Source organism: Apis florea, unplaced genomic scaffold (genome assembly GCF_048593485.1).
Source record: "Apis florea isolate Af1SG1 unplaced genomic scaffold, ASM4859348v1 contig_3170_pilon, whole genome shotgun sequence".
In the NCBI taxonomy this organism is placed as follows: Eukaryota; Metazoa; Arthropoda; class Insecta; order Hymenoptera; family Apidae; genus Apis; species Apis florea.
In genome coordinates, this window is record NW_028256714.1 from 1,168,370 (window position 1) to 1,193,341 (window position 24,972).

Below are 24,972 nucleotides of genomic sequence, written 5' to 3' on the forward strand. Positions count from 1 at the left end.
TTAGTTGGAAGAAATTTTTCAATTTTCTTCGAAAGAGTATCTTGTAACTGCGAATTTGCAATTAATTGAACAAAGGTAATTGTAATCATAATTTTCTAAATGGAGACGAATATTAAATTCGTTCGAATCTATCGTTTACGAAGGAAACTCTTAAATCGTAAGTGGATGTTGATCGTTCGCGTTACCAATCGCTTATTGAGTGAAAAATAGAAGAAATAGAAATAGAAAAGTAGATATGAGTATAATACATAATAATGGTTTGATCGAAGATCGATGGTGTGTACGGCGTGTATAGAAGGGGGTAATAAACGTGGCTTTCGATTTGTAATTTAAACTAGCGTGTCCATAAAGGAGAGAGAGATATAGATTTACATACGATCGGAAATTTAGATCAGGGGAATGGAATATTTCGCGGACGAGCTGGGATATATTTTAATAAGGACGATAAACTTCATTTTACGCGATTAAAATGTGGAGGAGGAAGGAAGGAAAATGGTAATATTCCCTTGAAAATGTACACGTGACTCGAAAGGGAGAAAGGTGGGCCGTAAATAAAAGAGATAACGCGTATGCGCGAACAGCGTTAGTTCAGTTTAGTAGAAACTCGGTGATTTTTAACGCCTCGGTTCACGCAAAGAGAAAGCGGATAAAATGTGGATAAAAGAATACGCGACACGTGTCGCGATTAGCGACACTCAGCCTTGATCGACACAGGCCATGCGGAACGAATTTTGCCTCTCGCGTGTGTGGAAACGTTATTAAATTTTAGATCAAGTACTCGCATCTTTTTCCGAGGAATAAAAGCTAGAGAGAAATTAGTGTATAGATTTCATTAAATATTACAATATTGAGATCATCCTGCTTATGTACTCTCGCGTACAAATATTCTTCGAATGAGAAATTTCGCGGTGGTGGAATTTCTATCAAAAAATGTTGATTTTGATAATTGATTTTTGAGTTTATTCACGCTAGATTGAGAAGCGAGTTTTCGATAATTCTCATCTTTTTGTCTCTCGTCACGAGAGATAAAAGAATCCACACAGTGAAAAATTCCAACGAACTGTGCAAGTTCGTTAACAATAGACGACGTGGTATTGTTATCGATACTAAATCCAATATCGATGTAAATTCTCTTACAAATACTTTCACTTTTCGATTTCTCCTTCGTCCAAAAGAATCCTTCCCCAAAGAAGAATTGGCAGAATTCGACCAATTTGCAAATTCTCGATCGATGTCCACCAATTGGCCGACCTGTAAACTTGTCCAAACGATCTTTATCTCCCGAGATTTTAATTGCATTTTAACTAACACGATTCAACCACGATCGCACCCTTCAAAAGTCCTTCATGGAAACAACCAGGCCGACCAACCAGACCCTCTTTATCGATCCATTCGAAAAATCGATCGGTTTCGTCCATTTTTCTCCCTTCTTTCTTTCTTTCTTTCTTTCTTTCTTCTTTTTTTCGTACGCTTTCACGCGCACCGTTGCACATTCGACGGTGATAAAGCGGCGAAATAGACGCGGTCGGATCACCCCTCTCGAAAAAAAAAAAGAGGACCGGTATTCGTATTTCCACCACGCTCTCCACGATCCGTGTAAAGCCTCCCTTTCGCCTAAGGGATCCCCATTGTAAGCCCAACTTATATGGAAAAACATTTTTGTAACGTTTTGTAACCAACTGATTCCAATAGGATTCCTTGCCATTTCCGAGGAGGGTGGTTTTCTTTTTGCTTCTCGAATCTTTGGCTGGAGACACGAAATAGCGGGGCGTGGACTTCCTTTTCAGAGGATCTTCCTGTTTGTAACATCGAATATTTTAGATTTAGGATACCTCGAATCGAAGATTCGCGAGTATTGCTTCGACAGGAATTTTTCGAAAGGCGAGAAATCCTTTTGATCCTTTCGAACTTTTTTTGAATATATATATATATATGTACGAAGATTTTTGAGTTGCATGAATTTTCTTTTCAGACGATATTTCGAATCGAAGATCCTTCTTTTGCGAGATTCGTGAATATTCCTTTGACGGGATTTTTCGAAAGGCGAAAATCTTTTCATCCTTTCGAACTTTGAATATATATATATACACGAAGATTTTCGAGTTGCACGAATTTCGAATCGAAGATCTCTTCGTTTCCTTTTTACCATCAGATTTTCGAATTTTCTTTTTGGATTACCACGATAAAGATATTTCTCTATGAATTTTCTTTTCAGAAGATTCTTCTTTTTCTTTCTATAAACAAGATGTTGGAACAGCGTGTATCTCATATTACAGTTTTGATAGCATGCATCTGGAATCTCGCACGTGAATTTATATTGGAAATGTGTCAAATACGCGTGTCCAACTTTGCTCTGGGAAAATATGGATTTTTTTTTTTTTTTTATTCGGTTACACGCGTTTGATATGAACTTTTGCGTAACCGAGGAAGACAAAGAGAAAGAAGAGTATGATTTGTATCGGCGAGTGTCGGAATTTCAACATTGAACGGTTAATGGAGAGCGATATTTGTATCGATGTTGTATTTTGAAATTTTGCTCCGCTCAACTTTTCACTCTTTGATCGCGTCGTAAAATCAATAGACAGTCGTGTATCCCGTACTTTTTCACCAAATACAACCTAACCCCCCTTTTCTTTTATTTGAATCAAGTTATTTTAATTTTACTAGCAATATGATACGATTCGAGCGTATAAAATATTTCAGAAGAAGGGACGCGTGTTATAATTCAACGACACACGAAATTCTGAATAAAATATTTTAGAAAGGGACTTGATAGGTCGTCATTTCCAATCTGGTGGAATCGCTGTTTCTATCCAGAGAAGAAATTTCGTATCGAATTTTCCCAGAGGGAATAATTGTTATTTTATTTTGTCACGCACATACGTACGTACGCGAATGACGCAAATTTGGTCGAACGGAATCCCCCATGGACGAGGAGCACGTACGAGTGTTGTGTACACGTTTCGGTAAACACGCGTGGAGAAAAGTTTCTGGAAAATCGAATTTCCAACTTGATTGCGCGAACAATCTACATTTTAAACTTCCCGCTTAAATTAGATTTTATTTCTCCCCGTGTCAAACGTATTCCGTTAATTCGTATCCATCGAATCGATCCACGAATAACTCGGCTTTCTTGCTTTGCATGTCGAAGTTGAAAAATGTTATGCAACGTCGATATATCCAATTTACCGTGTTCTCGCTCGCATAAATCATCGCACGCGGTGGGTAAGGAAAATATTCGAAACGTTTGCAATTTTCGATGAGATATAGGGAAACTTGTTTAAGACAACGAGAGAGGTGTAAAAAGGAAATCTCGACGTTGGCAAAATTCGAAAATGATTCATCAGAGAAAGAAAAGTATTGGAACGCCTCCTACGTGCAGAATTGTTTAACATTAATATCTTGTTGATGATAATTTGTAAAATTGCAATCGATGCAATTCTTCATATTTCGAATTAATCTTTTCTTTAATCCGCTTTGAAGATATTTGAAATTTTTCATAAATTTTCACGAGTTTGGGATTTATACTCGAATATTGTATAAGATTCTCTCACGTTCTACATCTCTGTACAAATCGTGTGATTTATATGAAGAAAAGTGGGCAAGTTATTTTAATTCCAAATCATTTTTCCCCGAGGGGAGAATTCTCGAGATTTAAATACTTAAAAAAAATACGAAGTGAGCATCGACGTGAGAGAAGGAACCATCGAAAGCCTCTTCTTCTTCTTCTCTCAATTTCACTCTCTCGTATCTCTACTACTACTGCTAACTCTCCGACGTGTCTGCTTTCTCGAGGCTTTCATCCTTTTCGAATCCTCTTCTTATCTCCCTTTCAATCCTATGTTCCACTCCCCTTTCTTCCAAACCCCCGATTAGAGATTCCCTTTATATTTATCCTCCTCCAGGAACGCGTGTCATCGATACAACTATTCCCAAATGAAATTTAACACGGAGGAGACACGGTTTCTTCTCCGAGAGAGAAGAGTTTGAGAGGAAATCGTCTTTGCGTTTTTCGAATCAACAACTCGAGTTTACCTCGATTGTTAATTAATTGAATATAAATTGTATATACGAGGGATATTTTTCGCTGTAACGTAGCGAATAATAATAATAATAATAATAAATTTTTCTTGAAACGGATTAATTTCACCCAAGGCGGATATGTTATCGTGGATGATAATCGTGGAATTAATTTGAAGCAATATATAATAATAAGCACGACAGAAATATGTACAAATATATATATATATATATATTCCTGGACCAACGTTGATATTAAAATTAAATTCAAAAACCCATTTCAGCGAAAACCCACGATGAACGTATAACATTTCCTCAAAGCCGAAATCCACTAACCCCAAAATAAAATAAAAAAAGAAAAGTACGAAAAAACCATTTCCAATCTATTAAAAAACGCAACGCAAAGTGTATATACACAACTATATCGATAGAAAAAAAGAAAGATACAAAAAAATACCATCCACCCACGATCGAAGCCACGTTTCAACAGGGAGAGAAATGAACACGCTCTATTTTACGTTATTATTACAAAAGAAGATCGGCAAAGAAGATCACGATGGTTTTCCACTTATTTTTCGAATCGACCATCCCTGTCGAGAAAGATGGAAATCCAAAAAGCCGATTCCTTGGCACTCTCCAAGAAACTCGATCGGTATCAAAAAGTACCGATCGAAGCCATGTTTCAATAGGAAGAGAAATGAACACATTCTATTACATTCTATTGCAATAGAAGATCGGCAAAGAAGATCACGATGGTTTTCCGCTTATTTTTCGATTCGACCACCCCTGTCGAGGAAATTTTTGCTTGGCACTCTCCAAGAAACTCGATCGGTATCAAAAAGTACCATCTACTCACGATCGAAGCCACGTTTCAACAGGGAGAGAGAGAAAGAAAGAGAGAGAGAAAGAGAGAACGAACACGCCCTATTACAATAGAAGATCGGCAAAGAAGATCGTGTTCACGATGGTTTTCCACTCATTTTTCGAATCGACCACCCCTGTCGAGGAAATTTTTGGTTGGCACTCTCCAAGAAACTCGATCGGTATCATCGCCCGATTAACCTCGATGAGAAAGTTTCGGCGGTCGATCGATCCGACCCGATTACGATCGGAGACGAAACGTTTGCATGCCGAGAATTAATTAAGCGGATTTATACAGGCGGGTGTGTAATCGATCGAATAGTTGTTCGTTGTGGACGGTTGTTTCTTGGATTCGACCGAGTGGCGGTGGTTTCCTCGTTCGATTTAACGTGGGATACGTGCGTTGCGTGCGCCCGGCTGTTCGCTCGTTGGTGGACGATTATTATTTCGCCCGATTAATCTTTGGTGTGGAAAACAGGTGGATCGTTGGATGAATCGTTTCTCCGAGTACAACGATATACATTCGATTCCTTCAATTTAAAAAAAAACACGCAAATTCTAATATCTTCTTTTTAATCTCTAATTTCAGAATAAAAATATAAACACTGTGCTCGAGCTCTTTTCGAGGGGAAGATTCGTGGAAAGGAAATTGTAAGTAGATCCGAAAAACAAAAGTGGATAGCGGAATTTTCGGATGATAGAACTAGATTACTTTCTTCCGCGTTGAGCTTCCTTTATTCGAGCAGAAACAAAGAAAATCGACAATTTGTTTCAACCAATCCAAGAGATACATCTCGTATCTTTTCATCCTCTAAATCGTAATAATATCGTAAGCAGCTTGCGCCTCAAATCATACACCATGCATTCTCGCTAATTTCGTTTGCACTTTCGCCACTTTCGACGTCCTCAATTATTTTCTATTTCTCTTCGTAATAGTTGAAACTACGCGTTTTCGTTGGCTCGCCATCGCGATACCGTTCTCTGCTTCGCACCCAATTGATATTAACCGGGCGAACGTATGAAAGTATTCGTCGCATGTTGTAATCCGAGTGTGCAAACACCGCTACGAAACGTTGTAACGCGCGGATAATGGAAATGAAGATACGTCTCTGCTGTAAGTGAAAAAATTGGTAGAAAGGTGGAAGGAGCAGAAATCGAGCGATCGTTGGAGGCGGTCCACGTGGAACGAAAGCGGAAAACTCGCGATCCGTTTCCATCCCGACTCGAGCCTCGACGATCGATGTGCGCGCTCGAAAAAAAAAGAAACGATAAAATTTGGCCAGGAACACTTTTCCTTGCGTTACTTGCGCGCATTGGTGAGTCGACTCCACCAACCTGGTGCTTTCTTTCGAATCGTCTCACTCCTGTTTCCCTCCTCCTCCTCCTCGACCATCGTCCACCCACGATCGTTGTCGAAACGAAAATAGTCGAAGGATCGGTATTTTTACCCGATCTCGGAGTTGGTGAAAAGCTGCGTTGATTATTTGATTATCGCAGAGTTTTGAATTCTGATCTTTTTTTTCTCTTTTGCAATTTTGCGATCGAATTGCAAGATATTTAAGGAATACGATATCGAGTTTGGAAAGTTGTTTAATGCTTGGTTTCTTTTCGGTATAAAAAGTAAACAATTTTAATTCTCGCATTTAATAGCAATCCTTCTTCCTCGAATTAAACGAATTAATACGATGGCGAACGTTTCAGTTTAAAATTTGATTCAGGCTTTTGGACAGACACATCTTTTTCGCGAAGATATGCACAGTTTATTGGATCGATTATTCGATCGAAAGGTTGAAATTACTGTTCGATTTTCTTCTCTCGATAAACCGACGACTCTCGACACGTTCGTCGTGTGACAAAATCAAAGTGTGCCGACATCTTTATTATCATTCTCGAAACTCTGCCCTGAATATTCTATGAATGCAAAACAGTGTAGGGTGGAGAAGGTCTGATCGCGAGGCTTCGAGTGAGGGCACGAATCGATTTTATGCTAACAATACAGTCCATTCCTCTTTCTTTCTTTCTTTCATTTTTTTTTTTCTTACACGTGATATTTCCTGCGAAACAGATCACGCGACGAGAAGAATCATTATCGAATCTATTTTGTCCAAACGGGATTATTCGTTTTCAAATTAAAAAAATTAAAAGTGAATTTTATTATATAAATACCTCTAATTTTAAAAGGTCATAAGCGAGGTGTATGTAACAGAGTCGAAAGAACTCGGGTGTTTCGTTTAAATGGGGAAATTGTTGGCCAGAGTGGTAGCTGTTACTTCCAATTACAACGACTGACGCATTCTCGTTATTGGTGCTCTGCAATTTTTAACAAGCTAAAGCTCGCCATTCCTGTCGGAATCTAAACGGATCCCTCCTCCATCTTTTAACGAGTACGATAATTCTTTGTAACATTATTATTTCCAATTTTATATTTCCTTTTTATCGCGTCTCCTTTCCGTTTTTATATATAATACGATACACTTTTTATTTTCTTAAGATAGATTTTCTCGTGTTATTCCTTATCTCGTTCGCGAATTCGCATTATGTTCTCGTCATAAAATTCTTCGTTCGAATGAGGAGGATTGTTTTATGTATATACGATATTTTTATTTCGCTTAAATCTTCCAGTTTTTTGATTCTTAATTCGACTCGCGTTTTCCATAAAATTCTCGTGCTCATGATAAAGCTATTTCATCATATTTTGTTGACAATATTTCAATAATTGTTCTTTGTTCTACAATTTTTTTTATTTTCGCAAATTCCAGGTTGATTCTTAACACGTTAATCATTTACGAATTCGACTCAGATTTTTCTTCGTTCTCGTAACATCGTGATAATAACATCGTGAATAATTTTATTCAATCTCTCAATTATATCTTTAACGCAGCGATTGTTCACGAATTCTACACGTTTTTCACAAAATTCATGATAAAGCTATTTCATCATATTTTGTTGACAATATTTCAATAATTATTCTTTGTTCTACAATTCATTATCATCGATTATTATCAGATCGATAAAAAAGTAAAATAAAAAATGGCGCATAAAATATATTATATTAAGTAAAAAAATTTTAATAGATTGAATAGATAGATTGAATAAACATAGAAAATTCAATCCTTTCTAAGATATAATCATTTTTCGTTTTATATCAGTATGAATTGACTTCATCAATCGCATTAATATTATGATCGATTTCGCTTAAATCTTCCAGTTTGATCCTTACACACGTTAACGAATTCGACTCAGGTTAAATAAAATTCTGGTAAGCATAACAGGACAATAATATCGTGAATAATTTTATTCGATCTCTCAATTATACGCTTCTTAACGCAGCGATCGTTCACGAATTCTACGCGTCTTCCATAAAATTCTTCGTTCTCGTTCGAATTTCGTTTCTTCTCTTCTTCATATTTTTATTCCGCGACATGTTCCATCTCTAATCTTCCAATTCGATTATTTCCACGTAATTCTTGCACGCACGATGAAGTTGTTTGTATATGCGACATATTCGATTTCTGGTCTTCCATTATGCTGACCCTTCGATTATTCACGAATTCGACGCGTGTCGATTTCGTTGTTCGCGATAGGGGTGTTTCAAACGCGAGCACGTACGTCAAGGTTTTATCGGTGCCCGCATTTCCTATCAATCTTAGTCGAAACATCGCGCGAAACCTGTTCAACCGGTGCCCGCTTAAACGATCGACGCTTATCGCGCCCCCTTTCCTTATTTTTGTTAATCGAACGAACGAAATATTCTTCGTTGTTTCTCTCCTGTACCAACGTGCTATTGTTATACGACAATATGTACAAATTCGTTATATCATCTCAATCTCTTTGGCTCCATTTTAAAAATTTGTTTATCTAAATTGAAAACGAAGAGCATAGATTTAATATGAAGATTAGAAATATCGTACGTGAATTATATATCAATCGTTCATCGAATACACTTTAACGTTTGTCGTTTCTTTCGATTCTTTTGTTGTAAAATGAAAGAATGTTTTCGAATTTTCTTTAATATCAATGTGAGAAACATATTCGATATAATCTTATTCAACAATAAGAATAACAACGAAAGAATATAGAAAATACGAGGAGTAACGAAATATCAAGCACATTCAAAAATAAATCCTTTCGTGCACTCTATTCTATTATATTCCCCAGAAAATATTTCGTGGAGAAAATCAGGATTATTCTCTTCGAAAGTAAAAATAACACGCACGCACGTACGTGCTCGTGTAAACGGATACACCCGAGGCTCGTTGGGACAAAACTATGGAACGATTTTACGGTGAGATAAAATTCTATGGAAGAAGGAAATATATCGGTAGGATTGGAAACAGCGATGGGATATCGGGGCGAGATCGGATGGCGAGTAGATCGGGTATCGACGAGGCTCGACCACGTCACAAAATTGCGACCGAGTGGATTCTCGAGTCGAGGCAGAGCTCTGAACGGAAATATATATATATATATCTGATCTGATCTGAAATGATGGAGGAGCAACGAAGCGGGCAATGGCTTACATAGAGGTAATCGTGGATTGGATATCGTGCAAGTTGGTTACCTCGGACGAAACCTTGTTAAACGTAGCGGCAAGAGCGAGGTTTCGAGAGACGATAATTAGGCTCGAAATTTGTCCCAATCCAATGATCCTCGATCACTTTTCTTCGTTCGTGAACGGAATCGATGGGAAAAGTATCGATTGGAAATGAAACGGATTCCACACGAATGACTGGATGGATAGAAGTTTGAAGATTATTCGAAAAATATCGATTTCAAATGAAACAAGATCGATATCGAATTCGATCGGCTTTTTCGATTGAATAAAAGTTTGAAGATTATTCGAAAAATATCGATTTCAAGCGAAACATGATCGATATACCGGATTCAATAATCGGCTTTCAATTGGATAGAAGTTTGACGATCATTCGAAAAAATTCGATCGGCTTTTTCGATTGAATAAAAGTTTGAAGATTATTCGAAAAATATCGATTTCAAATGAAATAAGATCGATATCAGATTCGATCGGTTTTTGATTGGATAGAAGTTTGAAAATTATTCCAAAAAGTATCGATCGGCTTTTTCGATTGAATAAAAGTTTGAAGATTATTCGAAAAATATCGATTTCAAGCGAAACATGATCGATATATCGGATTCAATAATCGGCTTTCAATTGGATAAAAGTTTGACGATCATTCGAAAAAATTCGATCGGCTTTTTCGATTGAATAAAAGTTTGAAGATTATTCGAAAACTATCGATTTCAAGCAAAACACGATGATCGATATCGGATTCGATCGGCTTTTGATTGAATAGAAGTTTGAAGATTATTCGAAAAATAATGCTGACTTATATGGTTCGTCATCAAATATATAGTTCTGAATATAGAAACGAAATAATTTTAACAGGATTGCTCGAATTGAATTTTATATACATTCCCCTTTGATTCATGAAACTTCTATTTTTAATCCATCGCGATCACGAATCTCTCGTGATATTTGTCACGGGATTATATCGTTGGTTATATCGAACAATTCGTGTTAATCCAACGTGGAAATGTCGAATATTTGTACACGAGTATAATAAATAATTCCTTCCCTTCTTGCTTCTTCAAACGCTTTTATTTTTTATTTTTTCAAATTCATCTTCCAACAATATATATACTCGAATCAACACGTGAAATTAGAAGAAAAGAAAAATGAATGAAAGGGAAACGAATTTCAAAATCTCCATCCGACCGATACCAAGCCCAGCCACCTTCGAAACAAGAAAAGAAAGAAAGGAACGATTCCTCGGACAACGTTGGATCGAAAACGAAGCGTGGAAATATCCAACGTTGGATCCTGGAAGCGATCGGAACGAAACAATTTCTGCGGCCAGCGACAGGCCATCGATAATAGGCATGTGCCGGGCCGAGTGCTGCTCGCTTCGAACGTAATTTTCCCCCAATGCTACCAGTCCTCGTTAACGATCGATCCAAGCTAACTTATCATTGCTCTCGTGCCATTATTACCTCGTCCAAGTCGAAATCAAAAGCGTTCTCGATCAAACGGGGGAGAAGATCGTTGCTCTTCGAATCGTTTCGACCCTTTGAACGCGGGATCATCGGCTCAATCGGATCTTTGTTGAATTTCCGCGGGATTTATGAAGTGGAATTATGGAAATATCAGCCTCCGAATTCCCGCGAGATTATGCGAAGTAGAGGTGGAGAGCAAATGATTCGTTTATTTTTTATTTATAGACCGATAATTTCTCCAATCGTGATCATCATTTTTAACGAGATTCCTCGAGTTTTCCTTTTGAGAGGAAAGTGTTTGTCATATCGTTTCGAACATGTATATGGCCAAGGACGATTTTAATTTAATCTCGATATTAAAAATTAAATTTATCATTGAATAGAAATCGTTGAAAATTCTTTGAACCATGAATTTATGTACGTCGAATCGAAACTTCGTACCAGTTAACAACTGGTTCGCTTTCCACTAATATTTCACGTTTCTATGAATTTATTCCATCGAAATCAATTACCAACTCGCATCTCTTCGATTCTTTTTCTTTTTTTTTTTTTTTATTCGCATCATCGATACAAATAAAATTCCTCGCAACGATATCCAAAATCATCCACCTCGTCCAACTTTCTGACATTTTTAACACCTTTTTTACGTAAGATTAAAAAGAATTAGAAGAAGAAGAAAGATCCACACGCGGTAATAAATCTCAAAGATCATAAACAGAGCGCTTCGTTCTCGAGCAAATTCAATCGAATCGCGAGTGAAACGAAATAATGAAAAAAACCGAGCCTTTCGCCAGTTGGAAAATACGAATTCGTTTAATCAGACGTGGGATATTTGACTGAATGGAAGTCGAAAACAGGGGGGTGGGGGAGAAAAAAAAGAAAAGAGCGGATAGAACTGTCGATACGCGTGCGAAAGCGTTTCGAGCAATCGAGCGAAATAATTCGTTCCGGTTCGATGCGTTTGTCGCGCGTTGACGCGACGAGCCCCGCAACAAAACAAAATGCTCGCGCAAAATGTAATTTGCTGGCTGAATAAAGCCAATCATTAATGATGCGTCCATCCTCGAACCTTTCACCCCCTCCCCTCGATTTATGGACGTGTGTCGAGAGCGGGGGTGAAAAATATTTCGATAATTAATGGAACAAGGAAACAAAAGTTTGAGCGTGTTCGTTTTCAGGAAGAAGAAGCATTTTCGTTGGAAACTCGAAAATTCGTTTACGGGGATCGATGTCGAACTTGTTTCCTCCCCCTCGAAATCATCGCCTTTCGACGAATCGTTTTTTCGAAAACGTTGCCGAGCTTTTCCAATTTTTCGTGGAGGAAAAAAAAAAAAGGGAAGAGAAAAGAGAAAAGATTGGACAGAATTCCGCGTCCACTTTTGCGTCGCTCGTAAACGGGGTTAGTTTAACTGAAATTGATCGTATCTTTTATTTGGAACTTCGTTTGTTTGTTCCTTTTCTTTTAACTTGGTTAATCGTTTCAGTGGAATTAATTCAATTTAGAAAGGTAATATTTTGCGTTAGAAACAATTGTTGTTCTTCCATGTTCGTATTATTTTATTTCCGGTGGATAATAAACACAGGAGCGCAGTGTCGAAAAAAAGATTGGATAGAATTTTGTGTCGCTTGTTGCGCTAGTTTAGCTTTGGAATTGTTTGTTTGTTTGTTTGTTTGTTTGTTTCTCTCTTTTTTTTTTTCAACTTGGTTAATCCTTTCACTGGAATTATTCAATTTCGACGAATAACACTTTGCACAGAAGTAATTGTTGCCCTTTCGTGTGCATTTTTTGGTGGATAATAAACAGTGCAGTGCAGTGTCGAAAAAATTGGATAGAATTTTGTGTGCACTTTCGTGTCGTTCGTTAGTGATAATTCAGCTTTGGAATTGTTTGGTTTCTTTTTTTTTTTTTTTTTTAAACTTGGTTAATCCCCTCACTGGAATCACTCAATTTAGAAAAATAACATTTAGAAGAACAACATTTCGTCGCCCTTTCGTGTTTGTTCGTTCATCGGATTATTCCATTTCCGATGGTTAATGAACACGCATTGTCGAGTTTGTATAAAAATAAAGATACAAATCTTTGTTTATGAATAATTGCACACAAGATGTGTGTCATCAAACAACATTTCCTTAGATCATATCGATTCAACTCTATAACCCTTTCCACGCTAAAAGATATCCCGTGATATTGTTCACGCGACGCTATGGTCGGCATATTTTGCATATCTTTGCATTATTAGATATACCAGATATACGTGTATCTTTGCCTCCATCGAACTTCAGCCCGTTCCAATCTCCACGCTAGCAAATCACTCGCGATCCAATATTTCATAGCAATCTTTATTTCCTAATCCCCTCTCTCGGATCTTTACGTATTTTTCATAAACGTTTTTCAACTCCAAAGGATATTAATAATTAAATCCATAACGATATTCAGATCCATTCCAATTTTCAAAAATCGTTCATAAACTCACTCTTGCAATTGTAACCGTATCGACTCAGGCAATCATTAATTATTTCCATCCTTGTCGATCGTGTCCATATCTCTTTTCCTCCTGCTTGAAAAGGCTCGTCGTCGATTCATTGCTCCACTACAGTCGTCACGTCTTATTAACTTCATAATAAATCGAAGACAAGATCCTAAACTGTATCTTTCGAGCGTGAAACCTTTCGAAATCAACTCGAAACAGGTAATTTCCATAGCTCTTCCCTTCCTTGCTGCGAAACAGAGTCGAACTCGCGCGAGATATCTTCGTATCTTTCCTCCAATTTCCACGGATCATCGCCTGAATGTATCGAGAATATATTCGTTCGCCATTATTCCTCGGCTGTTGAGCGTCGAAAAGCCTAAAAAAAAAAAAAAAAAAAAAACCTCGATATTTATTACTTTTAAATACTTCGTGTAAAGGAATATCTAACTCGTTTCAGAAGTAGCATTTCCACGAAACGTACGGGCGCAAAAAAATTCCACGCCTCGCTTCAATTTATTTGTCCCCCTTCCCCCCTCCTTTCCTTCGACAAGGAGAATCGAGGTTCCTCACCGAGGCAGAAAAGGAGGGAGGGATAATTATTTCCCGTTACGCGCCGTTTCCTCTCTCGATCACGATCCCAGACACAAGCTTGAAAACGTCCGAGTCCCCCGAGCGATTTTCCTTCTTCCTCTTCCTCCTTCTCCTTCTCTTCCACGCGAAGATTATTTCTCCGCGTCGTAAAGATAAGGGGAAGATAATACTTCTGCGCGAGTTGGTAATGGAATTGACTTCCTCCAGGAATCGTGGGGAAGGGGAAAGGAGGAAGGGCGGGTTGTAAGGTACGGGGGAACAACGACCCGGTTTAAACGGCGTACGCAGTTAAAAGTTTCGCGGGGCAAAAAAAAAAAAAAAGAGTATCGATTCGAACCGGGCGAAAATTGCTGGAACAATTATCGGTTGAAAGTTGGAAGTTTCGCGGACCAAGTTTTTTCGGATCCATTGTAGGCATAGGTTGCTCGTTTTTATTTCGGGTAACAGACGCGCGGCAAATAAATATGATAAAATATTATACGTCGATGAAAGTGTAGGACGGCTATTGATCCTTGTAACGGGTGTTTCAAAAGTAACGGGTTAACGATTGAGGTTTGTTAACGAAAATGTACGATGATCGATCGTTTAAATGTATTCCTTAAAAGGAAATGGAATATAATGCTTTTCTTATAATTCAATAAAATTTATGTATTATATTTTAAATATCGAATTCGAGGAGGAACGTATAAATTAACCGTGCAATTTTTATTTTATTTTTAAATCCTTTTTTATATAAGTTTTTATCTAAGTTTTAGGAATAAAACTTTATTTATAGCGATATTTTTTACGCGTATAATTTGGCCAGGCAATTTTGAATCCAAAGAAGTGGACGTAAGGAAATGGCAGATTTGATTTATCACGACTGTGTCTCACCGCCAGCGGTGTTGCTGCGTTTTTGTATTTTTGCAAAACGACCTCGTTCAATACGTCCGATCCATTTGGTGTTCCAAGGTTGAAAATAAATAGGAGGGTGGCGCTCGTTTTATTTCGAGGAAGCGATTAATGGGATACGTAGTATATTATTTTCATCCGTTGAATAAACAGTTATTAAAGGGATTATGAAAAAAAATTCGATAATAAATATAACTCGAGGGAAGAAAATAGAATTGAAGTCGAAATTGAAGCAAAATTTATTTTTGCGAAATTTGATATTATTCTTCCTATCGAGCGTGTAAATAAACCGTCTGATCTGAAATTTATTATCGATAAATTAATTTAATAATTACCAGATTATCAATAATTACTCGTGACTATTATATGCGCTGTATTATCGATTGCTCGTACGTATAAACATTGGAGTATCGCATATAATTGGGCCGACAAATTGACAATCGTACGAATACACGATTGATTAATCGCATCGAGCGTTATAATTATTTAACCCACATCTCATATTTCCTCTTCTCTTTTTTCTTTTTCTCAAAAATTTTCCTAAACTTTTCAAAATATATCAAATCGAATTGAAATCCAATATATTGTTTTATCCATAAATTTTCGATCTGAACAATTCGCAAATATTTTCGCATTCTCTCGTCAATCTCTCGTCCGAATAAACTCATACGTTTATAGATTTTCCAAAAGAATTCGTTGATCTCGATGAAAGCCACTTTTTTTCCCCCCTCTTTCTCCTCGTCCCCATCATCATTACCTTTTCAGCTTTTCAGCTTTCAATTACCATCGTATCTCGTGCATATTTCCACCAGAGTTTCATCATCCGCGAATCTCCTAAAACTCATCCATCAACCCGTTAACGTTCCATTTTGTTAATCTCGGCGTAACGCGGAAAATCTTTCGCGATTACAAGTCGTTGCCTCGAACAAGTTTCGAAGACGATTGTCCTCGAAAGTTATCCTTTCGTTCCTCGTAAAATTCCAAACCACCGAGTGTTAATCGAATCAACGTGATCCACTTGTCGAGTTAATTGGGGGAATTATTAAGGCTTTTGATGGATCGTAATTTCCTCGTAATTTCGTAACGATAGGGCAGTACTTGGAAACGATCGTTTCTTCTCTTTTCGTCGATATTTGACGATTTTTCATTGGATTTTTCATTCCACCGATTTCGAAATCGGTTGGAAAAGAGATTAATTGGAAAGCGGGCGAAATTGGGTGATCCCCCTCGTTCGAAATAAATGGTCGATACATTCAAATGTATTCAAATAACATTTTCGCCCGGGGAATCGTTGTAAACAGAACGTTTCGTCGAGTATGGAAGATATCCTTTGGGTCGATAAGGGAATGTTAAAAGGTGAAGTTTCTCGTTTAAATGTGGAAGATCTTATTTTTGTTTTGTATCGTTCAAATTTTCTAATATATGAACATAATATACAATGTTTGAAGTATATTTTAGAGTATAATATTATATACTTTAATAATCCTTCTTAAATCTCGTTAATTAATCTACATTATTTATTTATATTTAGAGTAAATTTTTGATGGAAAATTGTATAATGCACGCGCGTAAATATTATAAATATCGAAATTGATCGCAGCGCATCCAATTTAATGTTATATAAGATTATCCGTTGTTTTAATGGATCGCATATTTAATTTCGTATAACCGTAGGAAATTGACAATGGATTAAAACGAGATACAAAGTCCTTTCACGTTATCAAACAATTATTGTCGACTTAGAATTTGCACGTGATGTGCCAAATGTCGACGGATACATCGACAAGACGAATTATCACTACACATTCATAACGCATTCACAGGAAAAGAAATATCTTCGACACGTAAAAGATTCACTTCATCGTTGTCGGAGAAATCGTTATAATTTATCTATAAAACTGGAAACAGATGGCACATCTTGGCTACTTTACAGCATATCTTTAAAGATATATGCGTGTGATACGTTCCAGCGTTTGTAAATCTTAAAAACGTAGCGATGGGTTTAAGTCGATAGCTCACACGATTGAAACAGACCTTAAATTCATCAATCGAGTTAGCATTCAATGTATTTCAACCCTCTCTAAAACTTTTATAATCTTAAATCGAAACATACAAGTTGAGTCAATATATATTGAGATAAATCTAAACATGTACGAGGCATTAACTTAAACCTATCGCTTGATCAACACAAACTAGCGATGGGTTTAACCTAATCCCAATATATTTCAATGTCTTTGAGCCCTGTTTAAGACTCGATAGAGACAACTAGTGATAAATCTAGATTTAAACCTTAATCATTTAAATCGATACGTGCATTCCAACAATTCGCCTTAAAACCTAGCGATGGGTTTAAGTCGATAGCTCACACGACTGAAACATCAGAGATCTCAAATTCATCGTTTGAGTCATTGCAATGTATTTTAACGTCTTTAGACCCTCTCTAAAACTTTTATAATCTTAAATCGAAACATGTTATGCACGCAAGTTGAGTCAATATATATCGAGATAAATGTAAACTTGTACAGCATTAACTTAAATCTATCGCTTGATCAACACAAACTAGCGATGGGTTTAACCTAATTTAAGACTTGATAGAGACAACCAGTGATAAATCTAAACTCAAATCTATCATTTAAATCGATACATATATTCCAACGTTTGCAAATCTTAAAGGCTAGCGATGGGTTTAAGTCGATTGGAGCACCGTCTTGTTTCCGCTCAGAGTTCTGCGAACTATCTCCAACCGAGATTAACTAACGTTTCAACGCGTGTTAGGGGTTTTCCTCGGCGAAACAGCAAAGTTAACACGTTCGTTTGCGTCGTGCGCCTCGGTGGAGAAACGAGAAACGTAAATAAAAGATCCCCGACGATGGCCCTTTTAGTTAACATCGATTTCGACGAGATCAAAGGATCGCCGCCGATCAACGTTCGAGATCAAACAAAGCCCGGCTTCCACGCCTCTGCGAACGTGATAAATCCCTCTCGTCGTCGCACCGCTCGGCAAACACCAACCCTCTCCCCTCGTGCGAATCTCGACGCGATCCATTTCTCGCGTCTCGAAAGCAGAGGCGTGTACCCTCTCGAGACTTCGAAGAAGAAAGAAGTTTGGAATTGTTCGTCAGACTATTATTGGGCGAGGACCGGTTCAAAGGCGAGGAAGTGAGAAAAGTTGGGCCGGTTTCTAATGAAATTGGCTCGCCGTGGAGGACGCACCCATCCACCTCTCTTCCCTGTTTCGTCTCGTTTCCAGGGAATTTCCGGCTGTCGTGTCGCCAAGACTACCCTCTCGATTGTTTAGCAAACATTACGCTTCCTTCCTTTCGTGGAATCCGCACGAGAGATTCGAATCATCGAGATGTTGCAAGAAGATTTCCACTTGTGCCTTTTTTTCTTTCTTTCTGTCCTGTTTCACGAAAAATATATAATTTAACGTCAATTTCACGTTTGACTTTTAGAATTTTTGTATCGTCTCGGATGCACACAGACTCGAGCGTTTCCGGAAATGTTTACCGAAACGATGGGTGAAATTTGAACAATTTTTAATCAACGAAGCCTTAGGCAGAGGGGGTTGAATCGAAGAATTCGTAGGAGAAAGAGCTTTTAATCTACTTCTGTTCCCCGCCAGTGTTCCCCGTTGCGTGATAAATTTGTAAAACTCACGGCAGGATACGGAAAACGAGGAGCTGCCTGGTCAATTATTGCTCCAGGAGAAGTGGAGGAACGGATGGGAGCCATTCTCATCGATGCCTTTCCGAAACTCTCCCCAAACCAATTATCTCTCGCAATCTTATCATCCCTGCCCAACATCCTCCTCTTCTTATTTCCTTTTTTTTTTTTTTTCGTGTTGCACAGATACAATTTCTCGATCGATATTCGTGTTATTACCGACTGAGAGAGAAAAAAAATATAAAATTCAGATACACGAAACTTCCATCCCCTTCGATCGAGTAATTATTAGCCGAATAAAATTTTTCTCGCGAATAGATTAACAAAATTACCACTTCGTTCGACGAATGAAACGCGATACGAATTTTCCATCGCCAGAAAATCTTCTAAATTCTTTCTTTTTAGTTGGTTGTTTATTGACTTATACGTATGAGCGAGTCGAATCGAGGAAAGTTTTAATGAAGTTGGCCCCGTTATAGGTCGAAGGTATTCGATGATAAACAAATTACATTTCGAGAATTTCGAAAGTTTCCTCCTCCTCCTCCTCCTCCCTTTCGAATACCCTTTTTTTCGTTCTGATTAATGAAGGATGTGGAACGTCTCTTTTCGTCATCCACCATATTTTACAAAGCCAAAGTACCAGCGGAGAAACTCGTTAAACTTTCTTCTCTCTCGCTTTGCTTTGGATGGAATCGCGTTCGTTTCTGAAATCCAGGTTTAAATAACGAGCGACTCGCGTGGGCGGAAATATTTTTTCTTTTCTTATTTTTTCCCAGTTCGAATCGAGAGGGACTTTAATGGGGATGGGCGTGAAAAAAAAAAAAAAAATATTTGGAAAATTCATCGAGTCCAAAAGGTAGAAAATAGAATCTCGATCTCGAACAAAATCTTTGATTCAGATTCTCGAACGATGACGATGACGATGATGGATGCTGGGACACAAGAAGGATGATTCGAAAGATAGGATTGGACGAAAATTATTTTTTTATATAGGGATTTAATTTTTAGAAAACAATATTACTTTTTGTTATAATTTATTGTTTCGTCAAAAATATATTAAAAAATTTAACAAAGTATTTAATTAATGTAGAATAAAAAAGAAAATAAATGCAAGTATGAAAAATATAGAAATATACGAATATATAGAAAAGTGAAAAGCATTTGTGCCCATATCATGGACAATATTAATTTTAATGTAAATAGTTTTGCAAAGAAAGTTTCTATTTTTTTTTTTTGTACATCCAACTCTTTAATTTATAAAGAAAAAACAAAAAAACTCACCTCGATAATGATTTAAATTAAAACAAGTGTTTCGAGATGTCGTTATCCAAAATTGAAATTAAAATGCTTCTTAATAAATTTACACAGTATTTCGTTTAACCTGTTAAAACGTTTAAAAAGAGAATTAAAAATGTACAGTTATTACACGTTAAGCAGTTATTTTCTATAAAATTGAAAATGAGTTTCCTCCACTTTTATCCTGTTCGAGCCACGGTGTGCGAAACTCCGACATGGCTTTAAAGGCTCAAGCTCACAATTCCAAGTTATAATTCTGCAAAGACACACGTTGCAAACCTCGCACCATTTATGCCCACGAATTTCGCAAAATATCAGAGTTCACCTCTCCAAGTCTTTAAGGACCTCGTCCTGGTCCCTCCCCAACTTCTCCGAATTCCGCTCTTCGAGATGATTAAAGTTTCACGAATCCTTGAAGTTCGAACGTTGGCCTCCCTCGATTCCCTGCAAATTCCACAACTCTCCAGATCTCCGTAACAAAAGCTGTAACACGATAATAAATGAAACGACGAAACATTTCACAAATAATCGCCGTGTCCCTTCTTCTTAACAAATTTTCCTTTCATTCGATTCTCGAAAGAAATCCGCGTGTTGTTGTTGTTCGATCGAAATTTCACGAAACAATTAATTCGACGATTGTTCGAGAAAGGAGGAGATTCGACGTGGAGCAAATTGTCGTCGGTTTTGTTCGATCGGGATAAAGGAAGGGGATATCGGCGAGCCGATCTCTCCAAGTATCGATCAAGGAGGTTAATTAATCGGTGTGGCAGGCCGCAAGAAGGTGATTGTTCGAATTTCCCGCGTCACTTCGATCCCCCAAAGCTTCTGATAATCGTGCAAATAAAATCACGAGAAGACTTGCTTGTTGCTTGCAATCTTTTTTCTCTCTTTTTTTTTTTTACAGTCTTCAGAACGATGGATAGAAGAATTTTAAAGTCCAATCTCTTATCAATTTAGAAAAGGAAGAAGACGAATTTTCTAACGATTGAAATATCGTCTGATTGCTTGCAGAATGTTTCTTCTTTTTTTTATTACGGTTTCTGTGCGAAAAATAAGTATTTAAATATACGCGAATTACGATCAAGAATGTGAAATTGGTTTTTAATCGATGAGAACTTTCCAATTATTGCAGGATGCAAATATTTTAACATCAGTATCATGATTCGATGAACCTGTGTAATTCTCGGTTTTTCCACTGCTATAACGATTGTTATCTTTTACTTTAATTTCGTTATCCTTTCGAGATCGAATCAACTATCGAAGCTCCAAGTTTTTCATTTTTTTTTTTTTTTTTACGTTTATCGATGATTACCTCCCCCTCTCCCCCGAGCAATCGAATCAACGAAATTAATGTAACCTTTGTAACGACATTTCAAAATTCGTTTCTGTTCGACACGGTTCGACAAATTAAAACTGCTTTGAAAAACGATCGTGCGCCACGGTCAATATTTTTTAAACCGAATTAGGCAATCCCCCTCCAATTTCGGCAAAAATTAATTACACGCAACCCTCGACCACGCTCCGTAACAAAATTGTAATCGATCGATCGATCGATCCCAATTCACCTCGAGAGAGCGTTTCTATCGTTATTCGAATTGGAGGACAGTTAGAACAATTGATAAACGAGCTTCTTGTATGCTTTACGACACGGCAATCCTCGATCGACTTCGAATAACCATAAAAAAGAATAACCTTTTTTCCAACCCCTTCCGCCCTTGAAATTCGCGAAATAGACGAGACGGGAAAATTTCCATCTCGATTAACGAGCTCAATCGATCGGATGATCGATTCGTCCCTCGACTGGGTATACAATCCAACGATCGAGCGGCGTCGAGTGAATCGGCCGCCAATGAAACCGCACGCAGGAAATGTAACGCGGTTCGTCATTTCAATTTTCGACCGAAAACGCGCTCTTCGCCGGTACCCTCTTCCCCATTGGATACCTTTCCAATATTTCGAATCGTGCGCACGACGAGACGAGGATCGAAAGTTACAACCTTTTGCATAGTCGTACAGTTTTATTACGTGAATTATGTGAACGTAATTACATTCTAGGGGACTCTTGTTACTCTTTTCAAGTATAAATGCAATGGTAAGGTTAATGTAGTACTCGCTTTGGGGAGGATACTTCGTTTCTCTCGAGAAAGAGAAGATTATTTATTTGCTCTTCATTTAACTGGATCATCAGTTATCCTTTAGGATCAAACTATAATAATTGTAAAATTTCTTTTCATCCATATTTTTCAATTAAAGATTTATTAGGATTTTATCTAATTTTATTTACTTTTATAACAATTAATTTTCAATACCCATATTACTTAAGTGATTCAGATAATTTTAAAATTGCTACTCCTAATAAATACCCCAACACATATTAAACCTGAATGATACTATTACGAGCTATTCCTAATAAACTTAAGAAAACAAGTGTATCTTATCGCACGCATCGTATCGATCGACAAACAACGATATCCATCCCTTTCCGTCATCTCGAGCGTGAAACTTGTCGAAAATCTCAAAACGAAAAGAAAAAAATCGTGTGTGTTGCAGATGCGGCGAAGCGTGGACGGAAGCGGGACGACACGTGGCGAGAGGAGGGCGTGAAGGGACGGTCGGCGATGACTTAAGAAGTCCCGATCGCGAGGAGGAAGGAAGCGCGTCGCAAATGGCTGAGAATCGATACGGGCGTGACGCAAAGAATCGCGAAGAAAGTTGGCGAGGTGTCCTCCTCAACCGTGTCCCGAGATCGAACTGTGACCAAACGTATTCGTACCAACAATAATCCCTTTCTCTTCGTCTCGTTCGCGCGCGTTAAGGAAAGCGATGACAATTGGATTATCGCGCCAGTGCATCGCAGTTTCAGTCTGAGATAGAGAGGGAAAGTGAGAGAGACGAAATGAGCTTCTTCAACTCGTTGCAACAGTACGTGACGGACAGCGTGGCGAGTTTGAGCCTGAGCCCGAAGAGGTTCTCGTTCAGCCGCGAGGATTCCGGGTCCAGCGCGACGGGGAGGAGCGGCTCGACCGGAAGCGTGACGAGCACCACCAATACCAATTCAACGCAGCAACAGTCGACCACCCCTCATGGCTATCCAAAGGTGAGCGGATTTGAACGGGTTTGAGATCGTTCGAAGATGAGCGAATAGATAGTTTCGAAATCGTTGATGTATGGAGTTAAGGGAATTTGATATTCGTGGTATTCGTGAAAATAGAATGGAGAAACACGATTGTATAAGAAATTTCGAAAGACGTTTTTTCGTTCGTTTCGTTTCGATGATAATTCACTGCTGGAAAAAAAAAACTATTGTTCGTATACTATTGTTTGTATATCCTTGAAAAAGGGGGTAGATTACGCGTTCGTCGAGCGATCGACTTTGTCGGCCTCGCGTGGAAAACGGGGACGTGAAAACTTTTAATAAAAGCTGGTTTCGAACGACCGAGTCGGGTGGAGATACACTTAGAACGCAATCGAACGGAGAATCGTTTGCAAACTTTCGCTTCTTCTTCTTCTTCTTCTTCTTCTTCTTCTTCTTTTTGTTTTATTATTCATTATTCAGACTTGGTGGCTTTGCCAGCCAACCGGTAATCAAATTTGTACGCGATGGAATAATGACCGTGGAATTTGGAACACGTGGCCGTGTTTCCAGCGTGTAATTATGCACGATGAGAAAGAGACACGGGGTATGACGCAAGTTATATTTAAATTATGTATCGATAAAATTTACCCCTGGAAATATATACGGGTATACGAGAATATCGTTAATCGTGGATTGAGAATTTGACTTGATTGGAAATGATATTTTTAATAATAGAAAGAAAATGATATCGTATTTGTCGTAGCGTGGTAAAGTTCGATAATGTTTCGAAGGGATTCGTTGTAATTTGGCGAGTTCTATCTTCGATCTAAACAACGTTGTTTCGTAGCCTAAGCAAGTTTGCGTATAACGTTCTAAACGAAGATTTTACACGTACACGTTCCTTCGTAGTTTCGTCCTTAATGATACAACTCACGCATAAATTACGTTACTCTTCCCACGTAATGTAATAATATCACACGCATATCATTATCGTATTTCAACCATTTAATCCAGTAAATTAATCGTAACGTGTAAACCTGTATCTCTAGAGATCGCGTTTCCCGCAACAAATGCCGCGTAAAAATCAAAGAAATTTAACAATTTTCGTAACCATTTACAAAATATTATATGAAAATTTCAAATTTTCCAATTCGTCCAAGTCACGAATATCGTATTTCGTCAGAAAGTTGGAAGCAACGTTTCAAAATTTTTAATCGCGAATATCGCGCCTCGTACGATATCAGAAAAATCTAAAAATTCTCAAAATTCCTGATTATCGAGAACTAAATTTTTCAAAATTTTGAAAATTTTGAATATCGCAGAAGGACAAAAAACATCCAAAAATTCTCGAATCAAATTCCCAAACTTTACGATTATCGCACGACGATCAGAAATATTTAAAAATTGTCAAATTTATAGAAGATTATTAGAAAATTCTCAAATCAGATTCCCAAACTCAAATTCTCACTTGAAAATTATATTTCAAAATTTTCAAAATTTACGAATATCTATAAGAATAAAATTCTTAAACTCGATTTTGCGATTACCGCACGAAGACTACATTTCAAAATTTTCAAAATCACGAATATCACATCTTCCCTGAAGATCGGGAAGATCCAAAAATTCTCGAATCGGATTCCCAAACTTTACTTTATTATCGCACTGGCCGCCAGAAACATTTTAAAATTGAATCATAGAAGGATCAGAAAATTCTCAAATCAGATTCCCAAACTCAAATTCACAATAATCGCACGAAAATTTTCAAAATTACGAATATCATGCCTCATACTATATCAGAAAATTCCAAAAATTCTTAAACTCAAATTCACGATTACCGCACGAAAATTATACTTGAAAATTTTCAAAATTATCACGAATATCACGCCTCATACGATATCAGAAAATTCCAAAAATTTCAAAATTTTCAAAATTACGAATATCCAAGAATAAAATTCTTAAACTCAATTTTGCGATTACCGCACGAAGACTACATTTCAAAATTTTCAAAATCACGAATATCACATCTTCCCTGAAGATCGGGAAGATCCAAAAATTCTCGAATCGGATTCCCAAACTTTATTATCGCAC

The 24,972-nt window shown here is 37.5% G+C and overlaps 1 protein-coding gene across 3 annotated transcripts in view; it reads left to right on the forward strand.

The window, feature by feature from the left end:
• unc-13-4A (BAI1 associated protein 3) overlaps nt 1–24,972 on the forward strand; it is a 91,884-nt gene that overhangs the window by 14,338 nt on the left and 52,574 nt on the right. For all 3 annotated transcript variants that reach the window (XM_086910214.1, XM_086910212.1, XM_086910213.1), the window contains exon 2: nt 22,359–22,905. In XM_086910214.1, coding sequence (XP_086766340.1) covers nt 22,705–22,905 — 201 coding nt within the window. In that variant the 5' untranslated portion in view covers nt 22,359–22,704. The remainder of the gene's footprint in view (nt 1–22,358; nt 22,906–24,972) is intronic.